The sequence below is a fragment of the Callorhinchus milii genome, unplaced genomic scaffold (genome assembly GCF_018977255.1).
Source record: "Callorhinchus milii isolate IMCB2004 unplaced genomic scaffold, IMCB_Cmil_1.0 Scaffold6, whole genome shotgun sequence".
In the NCBI taxonomy this organism is placed as follows: domain Eukaryota; kingdom Metazoa; phylum Chordata; class Chondrichthyes; order Chimaeriformes; family Callorhinchidae; genus Callorhinchus; species Callorhinchus milii.
The window spans coordinates 23,410,765-23,436,266 of NW_024704747.1; the positions used below are offsets into that span (position 1 = coordinate 23,410,765).

General features: G+C 38.9%; 1 protein-coding gene across 1 annotated transcript; it reads left to right on the top strand.

The window, feature by feature from the left end:
• Nucleotides 1–718: 718 nt before the first annotated feature.
• On the top strand, nt 719–22,691 carry tfpia (tissue factor pathway inhibitor a). The gene is made up of 5 exons (XM_007890122.2): nt 719–1,163; nt 4,821–5,021; nt 10,936–11,115; nt 17,575–17,751; nt 20,976–22,691. The coding sequence occupies exons 1-5, from the start codon at nt 1,085–1,087 to the stop codon at nt 21,005–21,007; spliced, it is 669 nt and encodes a 222-aa protein (XP_007888313.2). The 5' UTR covers nt 719–1,084; the 3' UTR covers nt 21,008–22,691.
• The last annotated feature ends 2,811 nt before the right edge of the window (nt 22,692–25,502 follow it).

The window sequence follows — 25,502 nt, forward strand, 5'->3', positions numbered from 1 at the left end:
CTGGCAGACAGTGTTCTTAATGGCAAGCTATGTGATTTCGGCTGGTGGACAATTAACCCCAATGCTCACCCTTGGATCCCCAAGCCTTGGCTCTGGCCAGCCCTATCTATCTATGCCTTATACTTTCCGGAATTAGGCAAGGCAAGTTATTCTCCAGTACTGATAATAATAATAATAATCCTTGCATTTGATATAGCGCTTTTCACGTCGGGAGGACGTCCCAAAGCGCTTCACAGAACACACTGTAAAGTGAATTGACTGTATATTTGTGGGCGAACACGGCAGCCAATTGCGCACAGCAATGTCCCACAAACAGTCGTAGATTGAAAATGACCGATTTATTATTGTTTTTGTCTTTTGGAGGGATTATTATTAGTTGTGTGGAGTAAGGAAACTTGCCCAAGGTTTCGCCCTCTGCCTGGAATCGAACTCAGCTCTCTCGCTTGTAAAGCGAGTGCTCTAACCACTGAGCTACAGGACTCCACGATACCGGTGGCTTTTAGCGAAATAAAGATTAAAAACGTCTCCCACGTTTCCACCCCCCACGTCCATGATTGCAGTTGCAAACAGATGAGTTTCTCCCTGTCTGGGCGCAAACGCACTGATCCTTTGAACAGGAGCCAGGGAACATTCGCAATTTACAGTGTACACACATGACTAGATTGCTCAATAACCAGCCTCCCACCAATATAACCCTCCACGCCTCACTTATCTGCTGCTCTTGAGTTCCCAACCAGTAAAATGAGTGTCACATTCCAGTGGTGACACATGCACAAGCTTCAACACCACCCCACCACCACCACCAACACCAACACCTTTCCTGGGAGTGTTGCAAAATAAGTCAGAGGGGTAGAGGATGGGGCAATAAATAAGCATCAAAGGGGATCGTTCATTTTGCACTCCACGTCAACAAGTTAACTCAGCGATCCAAAAAAAACACACCCACACACTCCCACAACAGCGGAAGTTACTGGGAAACTGTTGCAGGAACAAAAACCAGTGGAAAGGGTGAGAAATCACTCTCAAGAGAGCTTGGAGCAGAGACTGGGAGACGATCATCTGCAGAGCAAAAGCAAAAGCAACCATGACCAATGCCCTGGTGATAGTGGCGACTCTCCTCCTGGTCCAGGACCACTGTCTGGATGCCCAGATCCATCAACCAAGTAAGTAAAGGAACGTTCAGGACTCAGAGCAACTGTTACGCTTCTCCAATGTTGCTTTTTTTTTCTTTCTTTTCTTTTTTTTTAAAAAAACCCCTGCAACTCCAGGTCAGTTTGCTTTGGCTGATGATGTCTGTGTTGTTGTTGCGTTCATGTGGAAACCTTCTCATCTGACTTGACCCTAAGGTGGACTCAGTTGCCAGTTTAAAGAAAAAACTTTTTTTTTTGTTTGACTGTTCAAAGGCAACGATGGGGGGAATGCGTTTATTCCCCTTATTTTTAGAGAGAGAGAGAGAGAGAGAGAGAGAAAGACAGACAAAAAACACACACTCCTGTGAACTGGGCAGTGACTGATCAGAACCAGTGAATGGAAACTATAGTTTAAGCTGTAAGTCGTCTCAAATGCTTGCTGTGCAAAGGAGAAATGTGTAAAACAATTTGGAGAGTTGTTAATTGTGTGGCTTCTGGTTTGTGAATGTCAAGTTGGCAGTTATCAAGGAAAGGCAAACCGGGAATGGCAATACTATCGCTAGTAATCCTTGCATTTGATATAGCGCCTCATCACGTCTTCGAGACTTCTCAAAGCGCTTCGCTGAATATACTGTAAAGTGAATTGACTGTATATTTGTGGCGGTGGTGCTGGTGGAGTGGGGGACACACATGATTGAGGCTAGATCGGAGCAAATACCGACCGCTTTTCAGTTTATTTTCAGATGTAACGGGTTGGGATTAACAACTGGTATTTTGCAATCTGAAATTTGCAATCGGAAGTCACATTTGGCCTCACTTTCATCAGATTCTAGACCAAATATTACATTAAAAATCTGATGAAGGGTAGCACCCAAACTCCTAACCCATCTTTCTGTTTCAGATGCTAACCGACCCACCTAAAGTACCTTTTAAGGAATGTTTGAGAATGATTTTACATTGAAGCTATTAGGTTACATTGCTATACGAACATTGTTATCGTATATTGTAGCTCAAACCGCAAAGTACCACTTATTGTATGTTGAAGTCGGATAATTGGAATCTAGCAATGTGGCACACCAAGAATAATCACCTGGAAGAGGAAATTCACACACTATTGAAGAAAGACTGCCTTGATTCTAAAATTGGAGTAAAATATATGATTCTCTGATGAGCACCTTTGCTTAAACTGTAAAAAGCCTTGATCTGATTTAATATTAATCACACTGAAAGCAGCCATCAGATATCATGGATGGTTTTGTTGCTATTCACAAATCTTTCAGCAATTTCCTTAAGCCAACCACTAAGTCTTTTTAATATCCTTTTATGCGAGAAGGGGGAATGCATCACCATGAATTCTCTCACCTTATATATTGGCTTGCAGTTTCAATGCCCATCCAAGCTGGGAAGAAAAATGGGGGAGTTTAAAAAGATTCAATTGGTTCACTTTTTCTACATAGGCGACACAGAGCTGGTCAAAGCACCAAATCCATCTGAGTTGATTGAACACCAGTAGAAAAGAGCCTAGGGCTAGATTCTAATTTGTACTCTGCAGTTTTCAATTGAAATGTCAACAGAAACTGAAATAAATATATTAACTTTCAGGCAGCTTAAATCAACCCTATGTACCCAGTGTTTCTGTTTCAACACTCAAGTAAGAATGGCATTCATTTTCTTTAGTCAGCCAGTTAGGTGTCTGATGTCCATGGAAATCCACTGCCATGCTTAAACGTCAGTCTGGTTTGAATACTCTTGAAGCATGATGATGGGTTTCCATATGGGGCAGAACAAAACCACTAAAATGGAAGGAGTTACGATCTAGGGAAGAGATGCTTTAGATATTTTTGTATCCATAACTGCTTGGTACAATGTCATTGTATTGGAGACGGGTTGTTTAGCAACAAGAATAATCTCAGAGTCCCTGAGACCGTAAGGGATGTGATGACCAATACACACCCACTCATCGTGGGCTTTTATGCAAACATGGAAATCAGATATTGACTGTAGGATATATAGTCATATGTGTACATAGTCACTGCTTATTACAATTTATGACAACTTTTGGTCATCTTTCCTTTCCCACCCATCACCCCTGCCAGTAATGTAAAGTGCTTTGATATGTCTAGCAGACCTAGTAGATGCAGTATAAATGTTACAGTCATTCTAACCTTGTGGCTGACACCAAACATCATCTACATGCTTATGCGTGCAGGGAAATTCACCACTACCATTTTTAAAGGTGAAACATTTCACCCTCTTTAGGATTGATTTGCTTTATTAGCTCAAAAGTTATTCATTCCTTTCCAATCCTCCCAAGAGAGAAGTTCTGCGTCTAAATTGTCAAGCACAAAGGAGGAAACCTTCATATTTGTAAGGTGAAGCATGAGAAAAGAAGGTGTTTTGTGATGGATGCAAATTCCTCTGAAATAGTTAATAAATTGACTTAGACTTGCACATACCGTATACAAAAAGACTATTGTAGGATCACATCTTTAACAGACTCCTACGTGTAAATACACATAAACCTGGAACACTGACTCATTCCATTTGTCAATAACACGTACACTTGAAGTAGATTTTTTTTAAAACCGTCAACACCCCACTGTCTGAACGGATATGACTGGATGTTTACTTAAACAGATACGCCAGAGATCACACACAGAGGAACGTGTGGCACATTTCATAGTGCTGATTACTCCACATATTGTTTCACTGTTAGCATGTAAGTTTGATTGAGGTTCTATTGTGGAGTACATTGCAGAACTGAAAACTTGGGGGGGGGGAAAAAAGTTCTCATTTTCCAGTCAACTTTCATGTCAGATGCCTTAAATTCCATCCAGTTTAAGCCTGTTAAGCCCATTTTGTATTAAAACCTAAGATATTGAAGATCTAAATTGACAAAAAAAAACTGTCGCCGTGTGCTATAATTTAAGAGTCCCGAGCTATTCATAACGCAGAAGTTTATACAATTAGCAATATATCAAATCAGGCCTCAGTCAATTGATGTACAGTTGGATTGCATTGCTGTTAGTTTTAAGTGTTGTGAAGCTGCAGTTGTTCTCACCATAAACATGAGGCAAGTTTCCTTACTGTACACGCCTCTGTTTGCCTAGCAGTAAGTAGGAACCTGGTTGTCAGTCGATTGGCGGATAACGAGGCTAATAATCCCTTCAGAATAATAATAATAATTTGGTCACTCAATCTACGACTGTTTGTGGGACACTGCAGTATGCAATTTGCTGCTGGGCTTTGCCCACTAAATATACAATCAATTCACTTTACAGTATATTCTGTGAAGCACTTTGAGACGTCTCAAAGACATGATAAGGCGCTATATCAAATGCAAGGATTATTTTTATTATAGTGTTTGGTGCTTCCTTCTAGTGGCTATCTCTATAAGTTTAATTATGAAGGACAAGCGATTTTGGCAAAACCATGTCTTTGGTGTATTCTCTAGTAGGGCATTATTTCCTAAGAACTTCCTTCACCTCAGCATCTCCTTTGTTTTCCGTTAAAGCACGTTACTTCTGTACGTTGCAGACTTAATCAGCATTTGGTAGGAAGACTGACGTTTTGTTCACTTTAAATGCCCACTTACAAAGGGAAAAAATGACCAAACAGAAGCTGTGCAATGGAATATGTACTTGGTTTGTATAAATTTAGGATGAATTAACACAACATTTTATCATGCAGAGCGCAATATCCCAGAACTGCAATACGGCCATGAGATATGCACACTGCAGGCGAAAACAGGCCGTTGCAAAGCTTATTTCAGGAAATTCTTCTTCAATATATTGACCCAGAACTGTGAACTGTTCACCTATGGAGGATGTGACGGGAATGAAAATAGATTTGAAACCATTGAAGAATGTGAGGCTAAATGTAAAGTGAAAGGTATGTATCAACGTGTTTTTTTTCAGTCAAACACACGCTGTGCCGTAAAAATATTGTCTTGGAGCATTTCGAGAGAGCAAAATAACCCATCAAAAGTTCTTCCTCGTGCTCTTTTTAAACTCATGTTATCAAAATAAATGGCACCATTTCAGCCAGTGGAGTCCAGCGAATGGGGCAGCTCAGTTGCTCAATGATCACAATATTTACTGAAGTGGTCAGTGGTCTATGCGAGGAACAAAAATATTTGTAATGCAAATAGTTTATAGCCACAAGCTTTTCCGTTTGTCATATTGGATTAAGTATGCCTGAGTCGTTGTGTACACCGAGATCAAATATATTTTGTATTAACAAAGCGTTTAACCTACAATTTCCACTTTTTAGATATCATTACAACTGATGCCCCAAACTATATTTGCTTTGAAGAAAATCTCAGTGTGCAGTTCAGTCTGTGAATAATTTATCATTGCCTTTACTTGTCCTTCTTCATATGCTTAGCAGTGATTCATAATTGATGAGAAAGAGCACTTTGTAGAACAATCTGTAGTGAGTAACTGCTACAAAGAACTATTACAAGAAAGAGCAAATGTGGAAAATAATTTGGAAAATAAATAGTAGCTTAACACTGGCCTAGATGTATTGGTTAGATTTAGTAAAACCTGTAACTTGACAAAAGATCCACAATAGAAGTGCATACCAATAAACAGAAGTGATGCTGGGCTGGCAAGGATAAAGATAGGAGAGTGAATGTAATAATAATGCTCATATAGATATCAGGGAGAAGGGCGAGATTCTGTCTTTATTTCCTCACGGAGAGGTGTGAAACTGCAGTTCAAGTGATCTTTACCCAGAGGATGATTAACAGCTGCAACAAGTTGCCGAGGTAAGGACATTGGATGCATTTAAAAAAGCAGCTTGTTGTTCTGTCGGGAGGAGGGAAGGTACGCTGTGTGCTCTGCAGGGATGAGCTCAAAGGGCCTTCAATATCTGAATCAACCTTCCTTCCTCCACAGCAACATAGTTGGGGTTCAGAATTCGATCGTTGTGCTAACAAAGTATGGCCTGAAAAGAGCAACACCCACATTGGTGATAGGCTTGCAAATAACTATTGTATTTTGATGAATTGAGTTTGCGCATGTTGTTCTAATCCAAATTTCCTTTGCAAGTGCCAAGAAACAGATTGGATTGTTTATGGTAATGAGGAAGCTATGTTGATTACTCTGTCCCTCGCCTTCCGTTCTGTAAAGTTTCTTGAAATTGTAAAGTGGAACTGAAATATTTTTTGCCCCTACACTATTTCTGTAAGTGATTGAATGATGTAAACATTCAGAACCACTGTTGGTAATTGCAGTCCAGGTTTCTCTCTGTAAATTCCTCTCAAGGCAGAGTCTGATGAATATCCTTGCCAAACCAGTTGTTTTCTCCCTGCAAACAGAGAGCACTGCACCCAGACAAAAGCTCTGAAATTTACAGGAGAGTCTGGGATGACACAATACCTTGTAGCTCAAACACAGACATGCCTTCTCGAATGCCATGAAATTGGAATAGAAAAACACGATTTTTGGCACTGCGACCATACTTTTCAATTGCAGCACTTGAATGTTGGCGACATAAGAACGCTGCAGCTGGAGCTCCTGAAAAACAAGCCAAAATGCTTATGTGCGTTAAAAATGCAACATGGCTAAATGAGTAACAAGTACAGGTTGTCTTGAATAGTAGGGTAACCTTCTGGAAACCCAATCAATATCTTTTACACGTATCTTTGTGAACAGAAGCTTTTAATGCATGTTAACTCCGATTCTGAGATAATGACTATAAATCATTTTCTGATTCTACGCTCAGTTCATTTTGCAGAGTTGTTCTGCTGCCACTACACGCCAGGGGAATAGAGTGAACAACTGGAACAACAATGATGGAGAGACAAAGAGAATTCACAGAGTCTGTTGAGATAATGCCATATAAAGATTCAGAGTTAAACATCAACACTTTCCAAGTATTACTCAATTCACAGTACACCCTCCCTGCATTGATCTCACAGCTTACTGTAATTGGTATTTCAATCACTCCTCTCCTTCTCTAAGCATCAACATAGAATTTTGATAAGAGTTCCACGTTCAATGCTGAAAGACCAGCTCATTCAAGAGCAGCTGTACTATGATCCTTATTTGCAAATTAACTGTTCGGTGCCAAACTTAGTTATTAATTGAGAGCTTTTAGGTGATTTGGGGCAGCTTTGAAGTCTTATACCAATGGCCTCAGTATGTCTAACTCGATGTGCTCTACTTACAGTTCTTTTAACCCGGTCATCATCCTCAAAAAAAATGAACTTTGTGATAATTTCACATAAACATTTAAAATCCATCTTTTGACAATAAAACAGACTTTGCTCATTAAACATGAACCGGTGTTTACCCAATTTTAACGAGGCTATAGTTTGTTTTACTGTCTGAAAGCTTGTATGAATACTCAGCTGGAACAATATGTATTAAGGCTGGCATTTTGGCTCAGATGGGATACGGAGGATGTGATAAGTGTCTGTCTGCACAATGGATGAACGACAGTGATTTGCTGGCATCTGTTATTTTCAGTGCTTTTAAAGCCGATTGCCATGACTCCTCATTACCCACATCTGAGTCTGCATTACATCTGTAACCATAGATCTTTGTTCTATTCAGGCTCAGAGCCATTTGATGTACAGACACTTTAACCTTTATTTTCACTTTAACCTCAGGCCCTTTTAGATCCTGTACAGGGAGCAAGAATGCTGCCAAAAATAACATAATTTTCAATACCAATGTTACTCTTTCCTCAGCTGCTAAAATGTGTTTTACTATGGTATAGGATGGCCAGTGGCAATATTCCATCTCGCAGAACCAATTCTGCTCTCTTTAGGCTTCAATGAGCGATTGGAGGGTTGATAAGCATCAGAGCATCTTGAGAAGTATTTGATAACTACACCAGGAGCTCCCTGTAAAAATCATTCACTTCATCTGCAAAATAAAAGAAGGATATCTGTGATGCAAGACATCCAAAACAAATTTATTTGGCATTGAGCAATCTTTCTGCATCAATTCATACTACAGGAGCACTCAACAGCAACTTGTACCCGTATAGCACCACTCAAATAGAATGAATGTCTCCAAGCACTTAACAATTATGATAGGGAACACCGAGCATACATACAGAAAAGCAAACTGCTTTGTAGTTAAAGTATTATCACCCTCTTAATAATTATAAATCTTGCAATTTGATATCCTGCCTTTTATGTCTGGAGGATGTCTCAAATCAGTTCACAATGTTTTTAGTGAAATAAACTGGTTGTACACCACGTGTACAGAACTATAAAGTGCTATAAAGGTTATGTATTTTGTAGGCCCTCCCCCACATGATAAAATATTGTCCTCTCTTCCTGTATATTGTCCAGCAAAGGGATAGTTCCCATGACTCTGCTGAAGAAACTCTTTATTCAACTGGTGTGATTTGCAAGAGGGAATGAATTCACCTGTGCTGTCTTGTCTGTTCGTCAGGGGAAGTACATAGACATATCAAATGCCAGGATTATTATTATTATTAAACTTTAATTCCCTCAAATAGCTTGGGAAGGCAAGGACTGGAAAGTTCCCTGTTCTCCTGCAATGCATCAATGATGAACCTCAATTTAACAAAAACTGAATTCAGCTGAACAAGTAAACATGAAAAGAGAGATGAGCTGTTCACAAGCTTTGTTCCAGCAGAACACTTGGTGGCTCTTGTACTTCAGATTAGCAATTGGATTTTTTCTCTTGAAGAAATGAATATTAAAATTTATTTTAATATTATCACTGCCTGCACTGAGGTTAGGCTAACTTATTAAAAAAAAGATTAAATTAAATCCAATGTATTCAAATGATTACTAAAGACTATTAATTTTGCTTAGCCCAGACCATGTGATAAATGGGGCTGTTAAACTTTCACAAGAATTCTCAGTGAATTGTGTTTTAGAGCATTTCACTGGAGTGAGATAATAGACTGTAACCACAGTGCTTTTTGTGTGAGGTTGGTTGCATGGATTACATTGTGAACCATTTGTTCATGTAATTTCATTGATATCACGTCATCTAATAACCACAATCTGGTTTAGCCGTAAATTTCACAGCAAAATTACTTTTAAAAATCAATTTAAAATTTAATTTTTTTCACGACTCAAATTTCTATAATTGTAACAGTTGGAAAGACAGCAATAAGCAATAAAGAGATTTCCATTGTTGATTAGAAATTGCACATTACACTTCATTAATCTGTTCAGATTTGCTAGTAATGGGTAGTTTCCCAATATGATGGTTATATTCAGTTTGTATGAAAATTATGGAAAAATTGCACAATGACCTAGCTCCATGAGACAGAATTCAGACTATTACTTTTATGATTAATTATTATAATGCCATAGAAAATGAAAATAAGAGATGTGTATTTCTATAGTTTTCATGGTGAAGCTGTGAGCTACAATGGGAAAGCGAGAGGATTGCAGCATGGGGATGGTTATTTTCAGTAATAAGATTGCAATTGCAAGACATTTATATTAAAAATAAAATGGTTAGTCACAAAATTGGATATCATAAAAAGCAGCTTATTGACTTAGAAAGCACTCACAGATAATTAACATTGATTAATTTCCTTTGTAAACTTTGAATATATGTATATCAGGGCAATATCAATTCTTCACAGGACATTTGTTCCTCTCAATGATCTCTATGTTCCCATACAGTTTTGTTTTTCATGCTTCATCTACATTTCTGCACTAATGTCTATAATGAAGTCAAATTGCTGCTAGTAACATGGCTGGATTGTTTGATGTAACATATCACTCTGAGCCAATGCAAATAATAACACTAACAATTCTAAACAGTGCCGACAAGCAAATTTGTATTTCCACGCATGAAAATACCACATCCACAGCATTTTAATTACAGTTATAAATACATTTACTTACTAGTTTTGTGCAACTGTTGTGTTAAAAATAAGTACCAAGGGAATATGAAGAACAACTGCAGTAATGATAATGGAGGGACTTAAAGCATTTACTGAGCCTATTGAGATAAGGCCACATAAAGATTCACAGTTTATCATCACTATGAGCCAAGTACTTTCCATTTCTCAATTCACTTTATACTCACTGTATTGATTTTATTTATGAAATATCATTTCAGCTTACATCTTCTACTTCGATCAGCCTTGAATTTTGGATCAGTTCCAAACTCAATGCTGAAAGACAGACTCAGTCAAGATCATTTGTACTTTGCTCTTCAGAAATGGATCCATTGTTTAAAATGATAGCATTTAATCATCCTACTTTTATACACATTAATCTCTATCAAAAGAAAATGATGTTTCTAACGCAGGGTGTAAAAAGGTTCAAATGTACACTGAAAGCCTTTATTCAACAGTTTAAACGGTATTTTTTAAAAAACGAAAAAAAATCAAATACCGTATTTCCGCCTGGGATCATGGATGAATGTGCTATCACTTAAAATAATAATAGATTAACATATAACACATTCATTCCTGACTCTAGATGGATACATGGGAGGACATCTCAAAGAGCTTCACAGGGTTTACAATAAAGTCTAGTGACTGTATTTTGAAGCCAGCTGTGGCAATTGGGCCCATTACAAGCGGCTTTGAAGTGAACAGCCAGTTTTACCTGTGGAGGTAATGATCAGGACAATGATCCATTTGGAGCTTGGAAAGTACAAAAGAGAAATATGTCAAGCACTAATGATGGATAATATGAAGAAAAGAAACTTGCTGAAGCCATAAGGACAGAGATGAGGGAATCGTCCATCAATTATATTGCTGTGTCACTTAGTAAAAACACAAAACTAGAAAACTTCTAAACTTTACTTTCACTCCGTTAATAATGTGACAATATATTTTGCAGATAAGAGAAACCCTTGCTTGCTGAATTTTGATGCAGGACCATGTAGAGCACTTTTCACGCGATACTATTACAACCAAGTCACAAAACAATGTGAGACATTTTCTTACGGAGGATGCCTTGGAAACAAAAACAACTTCCATACTTTGGAGCACTGCCAGAATAAATGCCAGAAGAAAAAACGTAAGTGATTTTATTCCTAAGTGAGTTTTACTTAAAACCTATTCGACTAACAGCTGGTAAGCCTTGGATGGATAATTTATTAAAATGTTAAAAAACATGAGTTTAGGCAGCATGAAGGGTAACACTGGGCCAAAGCAAAGTAGTGGTGGCTGCAAAAAAATAAATCTAAAGACTTGGTGGTCAAACAAGATGGGATGTAGAGGTCAGCTGCTTCCCCGCTGGGAGTGAAGGTAAAAAAATCCTTAACCAATTGTGCATGTTTTTACAGCTGGATTGTACTGGTGATAGTCAGGATAGCCAGGCTGTGTTATCTTCTTAGAGGGAGTAAAATGAAGAAAAACCACAGATAAGAGAATCAATCACTATTGTCTTGTTTGCCATCGACTCTGACATAAACCTTTAAATTAGGTGAGATTGCCACTCCAAACAACACAGTAATTTCACAATTGGTTATGGGATTAAAAAGTGAATGGGAACTATAATAATAAAGTAATGGGCAGAAATTTGCAGCATTTTAAAATGTGTTTCTTGTGAAAGTTATTCATTCCCATATCCGTTGTGAAACAACAATAGATCATTGAATGCTACAAATACTTCACATTCTATGTACATTACTGACAGTGTACCAGAATATCAAGGCATCGAGACATCTCAGTAGTTCACCTCACAAGTAACATTGAAGATTAAAATGTGATATTTACAGGCAAGATGTGGTCACGATTTTGAGATTGAATCTCGCCCCCCCCCCCCCACCCCCAAAAAAACCCCAATGACGTATAAGGATGGAGTCACTCCATTGCCACACTTCCAATCTCAGAAGTAAGTGGCATGATTGCATTCTGTTAGTAATTATGTACACATTTACTCCTGGAGACATCACTCTGCAATCGGATGCGTTTTCAACCCTTGTAATGACATTCCCATGACTGCTACAGTCCCCTGAGTCTCAAGGCGATAGCCATATGTTCATGCCATTTATTTTAGCATTGTAACATTGAAGAATAGGATAGCCAAATAGCACACTATGTGTCATTGTCAATTAATTAGCTGGAAAACAGGAATTACCGCCAATGTGGCCATGTTCATACTTTTCAAAATGATACCTTTTGACTATTCTTTAAAGATTAGCATAGAATCTCTCAGTAAGTTTAGGCGTGTCATGTTAACAGCTGCAAAATGAATCTTTATGACCTCAAATTTTTTTGGCCAGCCAGTATCTTGAGACATTCGGAAACCCGTTCCCATGCTTAAGGGTATTCAATTCAAATTAAAATTAAACTACCTATACATGGAAATTCCAGAGATGTTTATTGGATTGAAATATGCACTCTCTTCCTCGAGGCATGCATCCTACTTATCGAATTCCGGAGAATATTGGGCGCAGGTTGGCAATAACCAAGGCTTCGGGACACCAAAGTGTGTGTTGGGGAACTGCTGAAATTTAACCAGCTAAAACCACATAGCTTGCCAATCAAAGCTCAGTCTCCCACACGTCCAACTGCCTGTCCAGCTGGGACCAGCCTATCTATTAGCTTTTGTTAACAGGGTTAAAAGGAGCAAGAAGAATAAGAATCCCTTCCCCCAGTCTGTCCATCCCAAGTTCTACTGTTTAGTGATCTCAAAAGGCTCCTAATATAGAAAGCTGTGATTGTATGTTGGGTGTGTTCTTTGGCTGCAATTATTACACCCTGAGTTCAGTTACACTGCATGCAACTGTTCCCAACGTATAATCTCTTTAAACTTTCCTGATGTTTTCCCATTTGTTTTGCTGAGCTCCATCGCTTCAGCTGAGATATTACAGCACTTATGAAATCACTGAGCCTTGAGTTATCCTATAGAGAATTCTCCAAGAATTATTTCCACATATCTCCAGACATTTTTTAAAAAAATAACCTTTGGGTGGTTGATTATATAAAACAAAGGAATGTGTTTTGGTTTTATCCAACTGCTGTGTTGAAAAAAGCTCATGGAAACTCATTATCGGGAAGACAGATGAAGTAATGGTGGGTGGTGAATCACCTGCAGTTTTCAAACTGTTAATCTGCTAGAATATATGTGCACCATTCCTCAGTAACAAGCTGTAAAATCAGGCACAATTTGCCTGCACTTCATATCGCACGATACAATGGCAGTTCAGTTTGGCTCAGAAACAGGAGGTTGATGCCAATCTTGGGTGGGAACAGCTATTGGCAAAACAGTTGCATAAATGGAATAAAATTATCTCTGATTAACTCTACTTCTATTTAGAATAATGGTTTGGAGGGTGGTTCAAGGATTTAAGGACACGACAGCTCTTGAAGTTGGGGGAATGTTAAGATACCGGTCAATTGGTATTGTATTTATATTATCTCAATACAGGAGAGAAATTCTACCTGGACCAAGATTTACTCCGCTTACGTAGCATTTGAGAGCATGCAGAATTTGTTGAATTCAGTCTTAACTTTGTTGTCTGTAGTTCTTAAAAGAAACTTACAGAAATCAAGCTTTAAAATTAAAGCTGTAGTTAAGAACTTGCGAAATTCTGAACACTCTGAAATGCTAGAAATGCTCTGAAGTAACAACAACTTGCATTTATATAGCGCCACCTCACATACGATAGCATTCCAGAGTGCTCGATAGAGCATTCACAATCTATAAATAGAGTAAATCTAGACATTGGTGAAATTTGTCTCCCAACAGGTAGATCCCAATACAATGCAAGTACTTTCCCCGAGAATGAGAAAATCCAGGAATTCTTCTGTAGTGTTAAATAGAGAAGTGGGTGGTTTTGTGATATGAAATGCTCTAAACACGAGAGGTTCAGGTAGTCTGTCTCTTGCAACTGACTTTCAGTTTAGCAGAGATGAAGGGAGCTTTGAAATCAAATTTGCTGAACACCCTAACATGTCAAAATGGCCCTAATTCGAGCAGGAAAGAGCATTGTTAGAACATGTTTAAAATTGAGACTTCAAATCTTTGATTGAGAAACTATAATAAACTGTGAACACACGCTTATGAAACAGACCACAGACTAATAATAATAAAACCCTTGCATTTGATTTTAGTGCCTTTATCATGCAGTCAAGCCATCTCAAAGCGCTTCACAATTTTTTACTGTGAAGTGCAGTGACTATTTGTAAGTGAACTGTGACTATTTGTAGGTGAATTTGTGGGTAGATAGTAGATTCTTTGAACCTGGGATCTTGACCTTCAGCCATCCTACAGTTTGGCAGGACAGTCTATTCATGTGTTCATTATTTGCTTAATTAATCCTCAAACTGCTAGCAACAGCTTTTGTTGTGTTTGCCATATGGAGTTACTGTTTATTCAGCAGTGAAGGGTAATCTGAACTAAGCATAGATGATCTTATTTAGGAATGGACATGTCTATAAATAGATCAGAGTAAGTTTAAAATAAAACATAAATAAAGAATACATCATTTCAGAGTTTATTGCATTTGAGATTTCAATTATTAGATGTCTTGGAAAACATTTTCTCACACCTAGATTTACCCTATTAATGTAACATTTTAGACCATCCACAATTTGGCAAATTCTTAAATACAATCAAATTTTGAAGCTGGTTTTCTGCAAGTTCTTTTAAGAAATCTGCCTTTATCATTAAGACTGATTTTAACAACTTGCCAAATTATGGTTGCTCTAAAATGCTATGTTAATAGAATAAATCTTGACTCAGGTGGAATTAAATAAAAATTTAGTGCATCTCACGCAGGGAACTCCATGCTGACTTGCAAGACTTCTGGTCTGAGGGAATCTTAGGTCATAGCCAAGTTGCCTGGGGTTTCCTGCAAGAGACACACTTAACATGTTGAAGCCTTTTCCCCATCACTCACACCATTTATTCAACAGTTTTCCTGTTCAAGCGCTTTCCCAGCTCCACTTTAGTTCTGTTCATGAAGTCAGTAAACACTGAAGTTAAGTTATGTAGCACTATATATCTTGGGTGTTTTTTTTCCATTTTAAATAATTATTTTCTCCTTTCTACTTCGATGTCTGTTTTCTGTAGTTCTTACAAGAAACTTACAGAAGTTCAACTCCTCAATTAAGGATGTAGTTAAAAAAAGATTGTACTGAGCACAAATCCTCACTTGGCAGTTTATCAACAAGAGGAGAGAAGGTGCTTGCGATAAAAGGTCATTCAATGAGGATAGACAGAGAGTAACCTCTCTGGTATCAGCTTAACTGCTTTTTATAGGTTTATAGAACAGGACAATGCAGGGGTATAAACCTGCTGAATGTGCATCAAAATAATGTTTAAAAAAAACCCAGAAAGTTTAAAGTTGGTTACAAAAGAAACAAACTATTTTCTATCATCAGAAATGCCACTACAGTTAAATAATAATAATGATCCTTGCATTTGATACAGCTCCTTATCACGTCTTCGAGATATCACAAAGCGCTTCACAGAATATACTGGAAAGTGAATTGATTGTAAAAATACCAATAAACATAGCTCTAAGACATGTTTAATTATATGTGGCACTCCATGTACTCCTGATGTGAAAGTGATGTGATTTGTACACACTTATCCAACACCATAATTGAAGCATTTCAAGTATTTTGAGCTAGCAGAAGTAATTTTGGTCCTTGCAAATAGATGTGCCACCAATTTTTTTCCTGAAGATTTACTTAACATTGAATTATTGACTTCTAAACTGATCTTTCCTTATTACGTAATTCTGGCATTTTCTGGCATCAAGGTTTTAAATTAATCACCCAGGCTAACAGGACTGGAACGGAAATGAAGAATTAATTTAAGTATTAAAAAATGCCATGACCTCAATATTATCATTGCCTCGGGAGTCCAAAGATCGCAGTTCCCATAGTGCAGTATGTTCAGAATCCTTAAATACGAGGAGATCAACAAAAAAAACGACTGGCTGATTATAACGGGCTGCAATAAGATTCATCTTAACTGCTTTGATGTGTATTAATAGAGGAGGATGAGGCATGGCTGAAGACTTTTCCTGACATTGTCACTCAGATAGCCAGATAGGAAAGCTTCAACAACACAAACCCAGTGTTTTGGCTTCTCTCTCTGCTAAATTCTTTTTTCACTACTCTTAGCTTCCAATGGAAGTTGTTAGCAGAGCTGAAAATTCGCAGGTACAAGGGGTACATTTTCAATTAAAATCCTGACCACAGTTTAATTACTAAACACTCAAAATCATTTTATTTGCACTTTCATAAACTGTACAGTTTTTTTATGTCAAGAAAAGTTGTTTTAAAATATCTGTCAGAAATGCCTGGAAGGTGGCTGGAGAATATTTTCAGTCCATGATATATATTGTATGGTTTGCTGTGGTTCCTGTGAGAATTTGGATATTCCAGACAGTTTGGGGGAGAAATTCTGCCTGGCTCTAGATTTGCTCCATAGTGTTTCAGACTTGTATAGAATTTGTCAAAATCCTCAAAGCAGGTTTTATTTTGGGGAGCTGGTTTTCTGTAAGATAAGTGTAACTGAAAAACAACTTCAAAGATAAGACTGAATTTGCCACATTCTGCAGACTTTGATTTCAGAATAAATCGAAATCCAGGTCAAATACCTACTCCACGTGTCTGCAATTCCATGTGCTCTTTGAGATCAAATTTCTTAGCTCAGCCACATTCTTTCTGTCTGTCCGTCTTCTTTCCCACTCTCGCCAGAAGATTAACCATTTTAAAATCAAGAAGCCCAAATCCTAGTCATTTACAATTTTCTAGTGTTTTCTTCGTGGAATTCCCTCACAGTCACAAATCCTGAAAGTATGTGGACATGTGTCACGATGACCCATTTAAATGATACCCTCTGGTAAAACAAGCTTCCCATCAGTTGTCTTGACCTGCTTCAGATTCCCAGCAGAATTTCATGTTTATGACTGAGTATTAAGGAATCCGAATAAGATACTTGCTGGCCGTCAATCATCTCATGTTACTGCATTTTCATTTGCATAGACTGAAGGTTATAAAGTCACCATGGCAATAGTCATTTTATGTAGAACTCCTCTTATCCAACTGCCACTGCAAGAAATTCCCCTGGAGTGATAATGCGAAGAAGCCCACTATTCCACTCATGTTATCAGTAATTTTACTGTCTTGCTTAAAAGGATAGGGTTTGAACTTGGCCACTTTTCCCTTTAAAGATTGCAGCATTTCTGCACCCCTCCCAATTACAACACTCCCAAGTCACTCGAATATTTCTTGTTCAGGGTCACAATGCACAAGACTGCAAAGTTGCAAGAATGAAATACTTAATGTCGGAATCCTGCAAGAGGGAATACTTTTAACAAACACAAAAGGTGATAGCAGCACTTAGAACAACATAGCTTCTCTAGACTATCTTTGGGGATATTTCCACACCTGAGGCTTATAGTTGAGGCTGATGGTTTGGAGAATGTTTCCTGGACTGTAATTGCTCTTGAATCAGAAGCAAATTCCGTAATACCATGTGATGCTAATTGTGTTTTTGTCTGTCTCTCAGTAAATGTTCCAGAGATATGCAAGCCATCTTTACAAAAAGGTGATTGCAAGGATTCCCTTAAAAGATTCTTCTACAACATTACCATTGATAAATGCGAGATGTTTATCTACACTGGATGTGGAGGTAACACAAATAACTTTGACAAAAAAAGGACATGCAATCAAGTCTGCAGAAAAGGTACCACTCGCCTCCATACTATTTAATATTGTATTGGAATAAAAGCAAACAATCATAGCGCCTTCTCACGTCTTCGAGCTGTTTCAAAGCGCTTCACAGAATATACTGTAAAGTGTAGTGACTGTATTTTGTGGGTGAAATGTGGTTCATCTGGCTGACTCGTTGTCCATACATTATCTTAAAGGCAATTAGATAGGAGCTTGAAAATAAATATTACAAGGTTATGAAGATAGTGAAGGGGAATGAGATTTGACCTTGGGTATGGGGAAAAAACAGAAGAATAGGACTAAATGGATACTTCTTTCAAAGACATATCAATTTTAACGCTTCTGAGGTGGGTGAAGTGAATGAAAATGCCAGCACAGATTTGATGGGCTGAATGACCTCGATCTATGCTGCATCATTTTATGATCTTGCTCAGAGGCAATCTTCACCAAATAGCTATCTAAATAGCTGGCTTTCGCCCACAAAATATACAATCAATTCACTTGACTGTATATCCTGTGAAGTGCTTTGAGACGTCTTGAAGACGTGATAAGGCACTATATAAAATGCAAGGATTATTATTATTATAGTATTTGGTGCGGACTGCTAGAGGAATTCTCTCCTAAATTTGCTGATGGCATTGCTTCCAACATCGCCCAGGATAGTCTATTCCACATGTTTACCAGCCTCTGTGTAAAATAATTAAATAAAAATAATTAATCTCTATTCTGAACTTGAGTCAGTGTTCCCTTTTTCTAGATGTTTTGAACCACAGTAAATATATTACGGTTTAGTTGATTTATCCACTTATCTTACAAATCTTATCAACAATTGGTATAAAAGTGAAACAAATGAGCCTTTTGCCATAAATAAGAGAGATATTGGAAATACTCATCGGTGTTGATAAATAATTAATTCAATTGCATATCTTTGATGTTATTCGATTTAAAAGTGCACAATGACAAATTTGCTGAAATGTATTAATGGAGAATTGCTGACTACAGATCAACAAATACGTAAGAAATCCGCAACACTTGGTAACACAAGGATTATTTAGTCTTATATAGAGCTTGCCTTTACTCCCGCGGAATACAGCCTATTCTTAGACATATAATAACAGCCGAGCCACTGATTCCTAATTTTTATTGCAGATTCATAGTTCGTCTCCTTATTTCCATTTCAACAAAATGAACAAAATATGTAACCGGAGCTCCCTCTAGTGCCCAGTAGTGAAACTGAGCAAAAGGTCCTGAGTTTAGTACAGTATAACTCTCCTTCATATCCCCTTCTCTGCCTCTCACTAATCTTCAGCTGAGAGTGTGGGCATTCTGCCTGTGGGTGTCTCCATTGTTACTATCAGGGCTGCCGTGGTTCGGACAGCAGAAAGTTGGCTGGTTGGAAACCATCCTGAACAGTCCTCTTCGACCATGTTTACAGCCAGCAGCCCCCTTCCCCCCGACTCGGAGTCAGGCTCTGCCACTATTAACGAAACAACAGCAAAATTACATTTGGATAGTGCCTTTGATGCCTGGAGGGCGTCCCAAGGCGCTGGACAGTCAGTTTCTGGACAGTCAGTTAAGCGCTCTGAGACGCTATCCTGCGTGGAGGGCGCTATATAAGTGCAAGTTGTTGTTGGTTCACCAGACCGTTTGTGCTAGATTAGTCATTTGCCTGTTTTGCTTGTGTGTCGGTCATTGTTGTACATAATACATTTTTCTCACAAAAATGCCGGAAATCCACTGCTCTATTTTTCCAGTTGTATTGAACAGTGTCGAGTGTACGTTATCATCGCTCCCCCACTTTCATCCCCGACATCTCCACCCTCCTATCTTCCTTCTCCCTTGCTCCAAAATCCTCCTCATCCTAGTCGACTTCAACCTTCACTTCACCCCCTCCTGCTCTACCTCTGCTGACTTTTCCTCCCTTATCTCCTCCCTCAATCTCTCCCTCCACATCCACTCCGCCACCCACGTCCGTGGTCAACCCCTTGACCTGGTGATCACTCAGTGCCTCACCGTCTCGGACCTCGCCATCATCGACAAAGCGATCTCGGACCATCAGTTCATCTCCCTTAACTCTTCAATTCCTCTTCCCGCCACCGCCCAACCTACCTCCATCTTCTACCGCCCCATGAAAAAATCTTCCCCCCTCCCTCTCAGCTGCCTTGGAGTCATCTGACCTCCTTCCCCTCTGGGCTTCCTCCCTAATCCCCTACCATCCTACTCTCTCTCTCCGCTCAGTGGGCGCCGATCTGCTTCACGTCCCCCGCCTCGCTTACCCCACTATTGGAGTGCAGGCTTTCTGCCACTCTGCCTCCACCCTCTGGAACTCCATCCTGCAGTCCCTCCGCCTCGCCCCCTCCTCTGCCACCTTCAAGACCCATCTCAAGACCCTCCTCTTTGACAGTGCGTTTTTTGCGCTCTTTTTTGCTGTCGAAACCGTTTCTGTTTCGGGGACATTGATGTGCGCATATTCGCCTCCGCCTTCGCCTACAAAAAAGTCTCAATGCATTACTTTGAGATAACCTACCGATGTAGAAGGCGCTTTGTCAAATCAAGGAATATTTATTATTGTTTTCAGTTTACTTTCTCAATCCCATTTAAAATTTTCTACAGAGTGATGTGCACAGTAACCATTGCCTATGTTGCATGTAAACATAACCATAAGCAGCTCGTGTCCTCTCCCGTACCAGGCTCCATGACCCCATCACACCCACCCTTGCCCGGCTCCACTGGCTCCCCATCCCTCCGAGGATCGAGTTTAAGATTCTCTTCCGTACATTCAGGGGCCTCCACGGCCTTGCCATTTCGTACCTCTCCGACCTGCTAACCCCTTATCAACCTGTCCACTCCCTCTGCTCAGCAGGCTCTGACCTGCTCCATGTCTCCCACCCCGCCCAGCCCGCCCCACCATTGGAGGTTAGGGCTTCAGCCTCTCTGCCCCCACCCTCTGGAACTCCATCCCACATTCCCTTAGCCTCACTCCCTCCCTTGCCTCCTTCTCAAGGTACGCTTCAAGACCCTCGTCTTTGACCGTGCCTTCAGGCACCCTCCTACCCTCTCTGTCCTCCACCCTCCCTGATGCTAACGGACCCCCTCCCCCGTTCAGGTCCTAGTCCCTGATTGTTCAGCGCCTTGGGATGTCCTCCTGACGTGAAAGGCGCTTTATAACCGTAATTTTGCATTGTATTGTATAACATTTTGCTATATGTATTAAAACGCCTGCATTTTAACTTTCAGGTAAGAAGCTGAACACTGTTAGCATCTCATAATAACTGGAAGAAGGAAAGAAAATAATGAAAAATTCAAACCAGTTTAGAACATGAATCCTGAAATCTGATGGAACTGTAGTAATGATACCGAGCCTGAAGATTCCACAGCTTACGTTTTTGACACATCTGCTTTCTTTTTTATTATTGTATGAAAGGTTCCATATTGTGATGCATTAATAAGCAACACAAGCTATTAATCACTAGCTGCTAACTTTGTTTTGTTCTCTGCTGTGAATGTGACCCTGTCTCGTCTAAGACCTTTTTAATTAATGTCGTAGTTGCTGTTAGGATTGGAACAGACCATGATGTAATCTGACCTTTACATTAGGTTTGACTCTGGTACTTGCTTTCATTGTAATGTGAACGAGCGCAGAGAGTAACTATGCTCTACCCTCCATTCAAGAACACCCAGAGCTCCGTGTGTGCAAACAAAAATCTGCTCTATGTTGTTTCACTGCTGGTGATACTTCTATTGTTAAAAAAAGAGCTGATAGTAGTTCACAGTGATTCAATGTATGTTGGACTGCACTAATTGGAAGACAATTTAAGCCTTGCACAGAGCAATATTACTGTGCTGCTTCTGGATATATCTAGTATTAGGAAGTATTAATCTGTAGTTCATCTGAAATGGCAGTTTTTCTTAATACAGTATTAGTTGCGAAGACACTTTCTACCCTTTTCTACTGGAAGAAAGAAAAACCCAGCAGTCCATCAGAATGTTACATTGCAATAGAATCACATGCACATGACAGGTGACATTATTGCAAAGACATTGTTGACTCGGGTATTATTGTACCAGAATCAAACCTAATGTAAAGGACAGATTCCATCATGGAATGCGACTTTTTTCAGCATATCCAGTTGGCAAGAACTAACATTGGAAAAAGAAATGACAAAACAAGCTTTAATGAACCGAGGCCTTTCGTACAAGTAGTATTGATCACTGAAACCTGATTTTAATCAGGTTTTACGACTCATACACAGCAAAAAAAATCATATTTGTCTCATAGCTCTCTAACCCAGCACATTGCTCCTTAATCCTCTTAAACAGAATGGCTCCTTCCAGCTCTACCAGTGGCTCAGCTTGCTTATCTGGTGAGCCAGTCCTAAATTTGATGCCCAGTCTATGCCAGAATAACAGTAGAGGCATTATAGTCGGCCTCAACGACACGGATGAAAGGGGAGATTGGCTTTTATGGAACACAGAATATGTATCAAATAAACCTCGTTCTATAGAATTAGAATTGGAATTTGAGATTGCTGCCTTGTTGGGCTTGTAGATCTTTTTCAAAACACTGAGAGCAAATGATGGAAACTGCTGGATAAATAGGCAGCTTTTAATGAAGAAACCATTATCTGAAGAGGATATATTAATATGCTTATAGTGTGCCATTATGAGAAACAAAATCCTTCCTATGTTCATTTCAAATCACGGATTAAAATGTGCCAAACGGAAGTGATTTCATGCTCTCAAGGCTATGGAAGTGTTTTGTGCACATTTTTACATTATTATAATAAGTATTAATTTTTTATGAAAATGGTATGAAGTTAGGAATCTTAGCATATTATAATCGAATATTACACATAATAGCAAATAAAACTGTGGTTCCTGATTAACAACAATGATGTAATTACAAAAACAACCTGTAAGTTTTTTGGTAGAAATAAACTATTTTACAACCCGCATGCATAACTTTGCTTTATTTAAAAAAAAATTAAGATATTTTAAACGAAGAGTACTCGGGAAAAGGAAAATGTGAACTTCTGTCTCAAAACGTTGGTTCAAAAGTGTTCAGCTATTATGAAACTTTCCAGTTCACTTTTGCAGCAATTTTCTGATCAATTTTATGGTCTCCAATTTCTGTGGATGAAATAAATTTATTTTACTGTGTTCATGATGGACTGTTAGTCACACAAAGAGATTTAGCACGATTTAACTTTACAGCTGCACACATCTACACAAAGTTAAAACTAATTTTGTTCATTTTTGTTCATTTCGTCTACACGTTTAACTCTGCACGTAATGCTGCTGTGGATTTCAATAGATTATATAAAAAAGGTATTTCAAACAGAAAACAATATATTTCACATTTCTACTGATTGTCATGGACACAGTACATTTGCGGTGAAACTATTTTTTGCATGTTGTAAACAGCAGAGGGCACTCTCTATCCTCAGATGCTTGATTTTGATGATAAGCAAGTGCACATAAAGAGAAGTAACTTGCTAATCTGTCTAACATAGCATATGTGTTAATAATTCGATAGGCAGTGGTAAGAGTATACCGTTTATTCCACTAATATCAAATATATATATATTTATCAACAAACGGTAAAGTTCAACAATCTGTATTCAAACCATATAACAACACAATATTCCGCACCATACAACGACACGGATATCCAAATCAAATAATTGAGAAACAGCAGCATGCACTCCGGAATTGCTCAGTACTCCAGACAAAACAACGAGCCCGAGAATGCACCTCAACATACACAGCAGAGATCAGCCCCTGGAAATCCCTCAGGGACAATTGAGAAACAACACAAAACGTAATAGGGACTGGCGCCCGGTAAACCCTCGGACACAACCAATCCTATAAAAACAATACTTAATTACAGAACTATCACACAGAATGGCTCCTGGAACTCAAGAGAAACGATCAGCTCTCAGCCCAGCACCTCACTCGTGCTGCCTAACCTGACTTCTGCGTTTCAAATGAACTAACCACTACTACTGTTATTACTTCTCTGCCTAGCAAACAGAACCGAAAACATATTGCCCACTATTCCTCCTCTTTCACTTTCAATGGTCACTTTCTTACTGGAGGTAAATTCCCTCACCCCTGTACATATACACAGATATAGTAGAATCGATAGAGATATAGACAACTTCTGGGCAGCCTTCCACAGCCTACTTGTTCCTCAGCCTCCCTATCCTCTCTTCATCGAATGGATATGACCTGGAAGAGACTAAGTAATGTGGAAAAACTTTCATAGAGATAAAAAGGATCCCCTACAAAGTAGACAGTCACTACACTTTGCAGTATATTCCGTGAAGCACTTTGAGATGTACTCCTGATGTGAAAGCTGCTGTATCAAACGTAAGAAGTATTATTCAGGAATATTATAAATAACCTGTATTTATTTTCTCCGTTAGTGTAAGCTTTGCACATGTACCAGGAATAGACTGATACTGTGGGACAACTGTGAGCATTGGTAATTTTTCTTGCAGTTAATCTCTGACTAAAATATCTTCAATTCTTATCCCAGGACTCACTCTCCAACGCAATCTCTTTCCTCCACTGTCCTGCCTCCATGTACTGTTCTCCTCAACCTTCCTTTTTTCAGTGTTATTGTACAATCTGAGCCTCCATATTGTAATTGTCTACACAAGTCAAAGGCTGGTGATTTGCTCGGCTAAACCTGCTCTCTATAATTCTGTAACAGGCTGTTGCTCCTTCTCCTGTATTATCTGATGGTCATACATCTACTGACTAAAGCCCTGAAGCCCCTTATAGACCTGCTAATTTTAGCCCAAACGCAATGTTTCCGAGGTTACATTAAAATGATCACATTAGCAGCCCAATCAAACGAGGTACAAGCTGAAGCTCAAGTAATAGTGTCAGCCTGCCTCAGGTGGTAGCACTCTCACCTCCGAGTCAAAACATTGTGGGTTGAAACCCCCCACGCTGGGCCTTGGTGCTGAACTCCTGTACAATGCTCTGCATTGCGTGTAGATCTCGTAGGTCGTTTAGGAGGAACTTCAGTAATGAGAGGGTGGTGAGAATGTGGAACTCACTGCTGAAAGCTGTGGTTGCAGCAAATAGCATCAATGCATTCAAGAGAAAATGTTGCAAACATGAGAGAAAATGGAATGGCGGGATGGGAATAGGAGCACCTTGACTATAAACAGCGGCACAAACAGACACATACACACACACTGACGTCTAATGTCATGTTCATATGTGTCACCCTACGAACTATAAAGGTGCCATCTGCCTGTTCAAAACAGAAAGGAGTTTCTCTTGGTGTCCTGGCCAACAAATCCCTCAGATAAAATTGATCATTCACTTCATGCCCATGCGTGACACATTGCTTCGTGCAAATTATAATAAATAATAATATTAACTGCGCAAACACTCATAAAATATACGTTGACTACACATATCATTTTATAATAGTCAAGAGCAAAAGACCAGTGGCAAACAGTAATTTAGCTGAAAACAGCTTTAATAGGAAGTGCAAGCCTTATTTTACATACATAAATATATATATAAAACACAAACAAGTAAATCACAGCCAGAAGACAGTAATTGAATCTTAAGCTTTCAATTATGATGGAAATTATTACCTTGTCAAAATCTCGAGATTCAATTACCGCCTTGTGGCTCACTGACAACCATCTATTATCTGGTGTTTAGAGGAGACGATTACAGAGCAAAAAGGTCGCAGAGTACCAGATTCAGAACACACCTGAACAGTGTGGGAATATT

Excerpts from the sequence above, each read along its gene's own strand:
- tfpia (XM_007890122.2), top strand. The coding sequence starts at position 1,085 with ATGACCAATGCCCTGGTGATAGTGGCGACTCTCCTCCTGGTCCAGGAC. Across the intron at positions 1,164-4,820 it reads TGCCCAGATCCATCAACCAA|AGCGCAATATCCCAGAACTG; the intron begins GTAAGTAAAGGA and ends TTTATCATGCAG. Across the intron at positions 11,116-17,574 it reads TAAATGCCAGAAGAAAAAAC|TAAATGTTCCAGAGATATGC; the intron begins GTAAGTGATTTT and ends TCTGTCTCTCAG.